Source organism: Vombatus ursinus, unplaced genomic scaffold (genome assembly GCF_900497805.2).
Source record: "Vombatus ursinus unplaced genomic scaffold, bare-nosed wombat genome assembly UNPS02014818.1, whole genome shotgun sequence".
NCBI lineage: Eukaryota > Metazoa > Chordata > Mammalia > Diprotodontia > Vombatidae > Vombatus > Vombatus ursinus.
The window spans coordinates 4,102,567-4,108,566 of NW_020954596.1; the positions used below are offsets into that span (position 1 = coordinate 4,102,567).

The 6,000-nt window shown below is 49.0% G+C and overlaps 1 protein-coding gene across 1 annotated transcript in view; it reads right to left on the minus strand.

Annotated features, from left to right (window-relative positions):
* Positions 1–4,500, minus strand: part of ATRN (attractin) — a 236,299-nt gene extending 231,799 nt beyond the window's left edge. The window contains exon 1 of the mRNA XM_027836676.1: positions 3,945–4,500. Coding sequence (XP_027692477.1) covers positions 3,945–4,405 — 461 coding nt within the window. The 5' untranslated portion in view covers positions 4,406–4,500. The remainder of the gene's footprint in view (positions 1–3,944) is intronic.
* Between the last annotated feature and the right edge of the window lie 1,500 nt (positions 4,501–6,000).

Below are 6,000 nucleotides of genomic sequence, written 5' to 3' on the forward strand. Positions count from 1 at the left end.
ATAGAGGCAGTGTGTGGTACACAGTAAAAAGACATCAGAGGACTTGCGTTTGATTCACAGTATTGTCACTTACTACCTATATGACCTTAGGCACATTTCTTAAGCTCTCTATAGCTTCGATTTCCTTATCTGTAAAACGAGAAGAAGGAACCAGTTGATGTCTAAGGTGCCTTTCTGCTTGAAATCCCTGTCCGTGAAGAGTGCATATACATAAAAAGCCTCTGTTTACTCATCCGTGAGATGAAGAGGTTGAACTAGATGATCTCTCCCGTGGAGCTAAGTAGAATAAATCTGATTCCTCTTCCACAGGGCAGCCCTTCAAATATTTGAAGTCATCAATTATGTCCCTCCTAGTCTACTAGTCTAGACTTTATCCTATAAGGGGGAGGTAAAAGGGAAGGAACAGAACTAAAGGTTTTTAAGCACAAGCAAAATACGTGCAAGTAGTCTTTGAAGAAAAATAATCTAACAATACCTACTGGATTGGAGAGAGAGAATTTTGGAGACAGACAGACCTGTCAGGAGAGTATTATAAGTCTAGACATGATACACAGCATGAGGTGATGAGGATTTATGATGGTAGTAGTAGTGAAAATGTAAAGGACATCTGGAAATGACTTTACAAAAGAAAGAATGAACACATCTGGTTAATAATCAAGAATAAGAGAGAAGAATCAAGAATGACAATAGTTTCAACACTGATGGTCTGGGAATGGTGGTTCCATTGACAGAAACAGTAAAGTGTGGGAGAGGAACTGGTTTGGGGAAGAAAAGAATGAGTTTGGTTTTAAACATATTGAATTTAAGGTGACAGTAGGACATATAGACAATAATAGATACAGAACTGGATGTTCAAGACTGGCATTCAAGAGAAACTTCGGCAGGATTGGAGATGTACATTAGAAGTCTTGTTAGAGGCAACTTTCAAAAAAATTTTAATTATTATTTGTTTCACTGGGAGAAATTTGGGATTACAAGTAAACATCATTGCTTATAAGCAACTAAAGACCTCATTGTTCCATTTTTCCCACTTAACATTTTCCAAAAATAAAAATTTAAGAGGACCACCATTAAGTTAGTCACAAGGTACTTATGTCCCCAGAGCAGGTGGGTAAACAATGCCACTATATGAACCCACTGATAGATCTAGATAAGGAAAACATTTCATTTTTGTAAAACCTGTTTTCTTTTTCCTGACTCCTATCCTTTACCTTCAGTTTCCAAAATATTTATTGGAATTTGGTTAAGCCAAAGGTTTTCAGGAGGAAAGGTCAGATTAAGAAAAATGTTTTCTCAACTATGGGCTTGGAGGGAGGAAGGGGAGAGAGTATCAGGCCCACGGTTTCACTGACACATGCTCAGCAACTTATAGTGTCAGAGAATTGCCTAGGACACTGAGAAGTTCAACTGCTTATCCTGGGTCACACGATCCTTTCTAAATTTTAGTTTAAAATGAAGGAGCTAAAATTTGCATCTAAAAATGTATAACAGGGTTGCTTAATTTTTTGTACCCTTAACTCAATGGGATTTGTACTACAAAGGAAAATTTAAATGATGTCAGAAAACAGAAAAAATTACAACTGAATTATGAATAGCTTACATATGGAAAATAAGAAAGAAAGAATTTTATTTCCTTGCTTTAGAAATCTCTGAAAAGGCTCTAAAATGACACTATTATCCTTGCCCAGTTTAAGCATTTCTGTAGCACCTTGCACTTGAAAGAAGCATATAATTACTGCAAACGTATCATTCCAATTTTACCAGTCTATGTGTTGTTCTTTCCATTCTACATTTTCAGCCAGTAATGAAAAGCAGAAAAGGACCACCACATTTCTAATACAATAAAATCTTCACTTAGATAGCAAAACAGAGCACTGGTATGATGCAATCGACTTCAAGTGGGCTCTAAATACAGAAACTACTTTCTCTAAACAACTAATTATAAATGAGGACATTCACTCAATACCCTTTAACCTAATAACATAGAAGTTAAAAGTCCAAATCAAATTAGACATTCCACAGCAATCAAAACTGACACTATATGGATGAATCCTCCAACTAAAACCTTGCTCAAAGTAAACAAAATCCAACCTGAGCCAAAAAATTGGAAAACAATAGTATTCTAAGTACTTTTTTCACAAATAATACCACTCACCCACAAAAATATCTGGCATTTACTGGAACCAAAACCATAACTCTTCTTTCAGGAAAGAACTCTGCCCAAAGCAAGGGGCATCACTCTTGTGTGTAAAAAGAATAAAAGAAGTCCCCTCAATTGTATTTCATTACAGCAGAGAAGCCCAATGTCAGAATCAATTTTCCTAAATCTTCCCTTATTACTACTTCTTCCTCAAAAAAGTACACTGCTGGACTCCTAGGTGCTCACCTCTATCCAGCAGGCACCACCTACAAAACAGGGCACCTGGGGGTCACACTACTCTCCTCAAATTTTCCTGAAAGCTTTTTCCTTCCCTTCAGTGTTCAGGTCAGCTACTACTTCCTTCATGAAAACTTCCCTCTTCAACAACCCGGCTAGAGAGGATCATTCTTTCCTCAAATTTTCTTAGAACCTTTTGTCTCATTTCTCCTTCACTTTTATTATATTCTACCTTGTAGTAGATTTATTTGTGTACTTTCCTGATCTCCATAGATTTTAAGCTCCTTGGGGTCTGGGAAGTGTTGTTTTTGTACTCATTGTTCATTGTTCTCCCAGAGCCTAGCCTATAATTGGTACTTCATAAACTTCAAATTTAATCTGCAAGACAGACAAGACCTCTAAAGTTTGGCAGGCTTCTTCTCAGTTCCTGCTCTTAATGAAACCTCCCCCCCTTTTCAATGGTGATATTTTTCTACTCCAAAAATCAATGGCCACTGCCATTTCCTCTACTGTATCCCCACAAATTACTTCCATGCTCCTATTCCTATAGAAAACTGAACCTTTTATGAGTCCTTGAACCCACCTGAACCTAGCTCTGGGAAACCTGCAAAAGCCTCACTTTCCTCATATGTAAAATGAAGGGCAGCAAGATGGCACAGTGGATAGACTATCAAGCTTGGCCTGGAGTCAGAAAGACTCATCTTCCTGAGTTCAAATCTGGCCTCAGACACTTCCCAGCTATGTGACCCTGGGCAAGTCACTTAATCCTGTTTGCCTCAGTTTCCTCAGCTGTAAAATAAGCCGGAAAAGGAAATAGCAAACCACTTCAGTATCTTTCCCAAAAAAACTCTAAATGGGGGGGATAGAAGGGCACTGCAGAAACTATGGAACATCAAAATGAGGGGATTGGACTACATGACCTCTGAGGTTACTTCCAACCCTGGATTGATGATCTGTGGATATAAAATGTTAGTCCCAACACCATTCCACCCCAATTTTGTCTTCTCCCAGATCCATCTCTGGAATCCTCATCTTTCCTAACAGAGACAATGAATGACCTTATCTTCCCCCAACCCCAAACTCTACTTCCCAGCCCCATTCCTATGCACCAGATGCCTCCACCCTTATTATAGCTACTACTGCAATCACTGGCCTTACCCAGCGATCTTCACCTCCCCACCTTCCAGCCATGGGCACCCGGGGTCCTACCTTCTCCCACCTGAGACGTACAGGTCCCAGTTTTACCGGGGAAGACCCTCTCCAGCGGCCCCCAGCTATGCAATCTGGCATGCCCTGAGCCAGCCGTCTTCCTCCCACCCCCCGGTCCACCTTGCTCTGACATTTCTCCAGGGTTTGGGGGTTTCTGAAGGGCCTTCTCCAGCACAACCCAGAGAAGCGGCCACGGCCGGGGTGATCTCCCCCACGGCTGGCCCCCATCCCCCGAGCCCCGAGCCCCCACACACAGGCGCAGTGTCCCCCAGGGTCACACACACAGCGCCGGTGTCACCGTGGCTCCCACTGCCTGACACAGCGCCCGCGTCCCGGGGGGTCCCAGACGCTCGCTCACCTGAAGCGGCCCCCGCAGTGCTGGCACTGGTCGCCCACCCAGCCGGCCGGGCACACGCACTGGCCCGTGCCCGGGTTGCAGTGGCCGCCGTTCACGCAGGGCCGGTCGCACTCCTTGGCCTCGGCCGCGGCCGAGCCCGACGCCGCGGCCCCCGGCGCCGCCGCCTCGGCCGCCCGGGGCAGGGGCAGCGGCAGCAGCAGCAGCAGCAGCGGCAGCAGCAGCGGCGACGCCGCCGCCGGGGGCCGCGGGAGGTGTCGAGACCCCGGCCCCGGCGCGGGCCGCCCGCTCCTCGCCCTCGCCCTCCCTGTCACCACTGCCGCCGCCGCCGCCGCCGCCGCCCGGCCCCGACCCGGACCCTGGCACTGCGGCAGGGGCCTCCGCGTCCTCTCACTGCTCGCCGCCGCCCCCGCCGCCGCCGCCGGCCCCTTCCTCTGCCTTCCCTCGGCGGCCGCCGACACCATCTTAGGGAGGCAGAGACGGCTTCCCCCTCTCGTCTCACACACAGACACACACACTCGCCCGGACCCGCTTCGCCTTCTCCAGGACTGGACGAGACGGACGGTGGCCCGCTCGGTCAGAGCCGAGGGGGAGGGGGGAAAGGAGGGAAAGGGGAGGAGAGGGGAGGGGAGGGAGAGAGGGGAGGGGCCAAGACAGGAGAAGGTGGGGAGGCGACTGGGGCGTGCGCAGTGGAGGTTCTAAGCGCCGCGGTGGGAGGGGCTGGCCGGAGCTTGGGCTTCCGCGTGGGCGGAGGCGCTGCGTCGGCGCAGGCGGCGGGTCCCCGGGGTTCCGTCGGGTGGTGCCGCGCGCTCCTCTCGATGTGCCTCTGGCACGAGCCCACTCCTCGCTCCCCCAGCCCCCCGGGAGTCTGGCAACACCTAGCGAGGCCGTGGCCGGCCGGCTGAGGGGGCGCCCCGACCCACAGACCGACGGATAGGTGGATGATGTCCCTGCAGTAGGCCCAGTCCCCGGCTCCCGGGCAGAGCAGCGAGAAGGCGCCCCCTGGCGGCCGACGGCCGACGGCGGCGGTTCTCGAGAATCCCAACGCGGACCGGGGGAGGACAGACCCCAGCGCACATCCTCCAGACCCCTCCCTTCAGAATCTGCTTCTCGCCTTGTCCCTTCCCGCTCTGCCCCCTTCCCCGACCCCAATTGCCCCCTTTTCCACCTCTCCCTCTCTTTTCCTCCCCCACATCTCCCTTCTTTTCCCCCACCGTCTCCCCTTTTCTCCCCACTTTTCCTCCACCTTGTGCCCTCCCCACTCACGCCCACTTCTCCATCTTTCTTCCCCCACCCTCTCCTCTCTCCACCTCCCTCTTTCTCCCCCTTACCTTCCTCCTCTTCCCCATTTCCATCCACTTGCCTCACCCTCTCCCCTTCCTGCCTCTCCTCCCGCACCTCCCTCTGGCCTTCTCTTCTCACCACCTTCCTCCTTTCTTCCCTCACCATCATTCCTTCAAAATTCCCCAACAACTTCCCCGAAGCATCTTCCCTTCGAAATTCCCCCTCACCCCCCCTTTTATCACTGTCTCTTCAAAATCCCCGCAAACCCCCAACACCGTCCCTCACCATTACTTTTGAAGAATTAAAAATCACCTCCCGAAAATTAGGGTCAAACATTAGCTGTTTGAGTTGGAAGAAACCTTTCGGATCATCTGGGTAACAGTGATACAAACTGAACAGAAATACCAGTGTGAGAAAGCAAATGGAAATAAAGTTTCGAAATGTTTAAGTAACTGTTGCAATCCCACCAAGAAGTCTTAGAAGAAAAGGGAAAGCCTCAGGTTCCTCCATCCCATCTCAGTCTTCCAGCAGACCCTCACAACAAGCCCTCAAAGTAAAGACTTAAGTAATGTCCCCAGTTTCCCAGTGAAGAGGCTAAGTGATTAGCCCATGGTTACACAGCAACGTCAGTGGTGAGACTCCGGACTTCAAATCTCTTGCTCTTTCCACTACACCATGATAACTTTACACAAAAAAACCCGTAATAGATTGACCTGGTCCCCCTCCTCACGTTTCTCATAGAGCTTTGCCTCTACCTCTCCTTGATAATTTCATT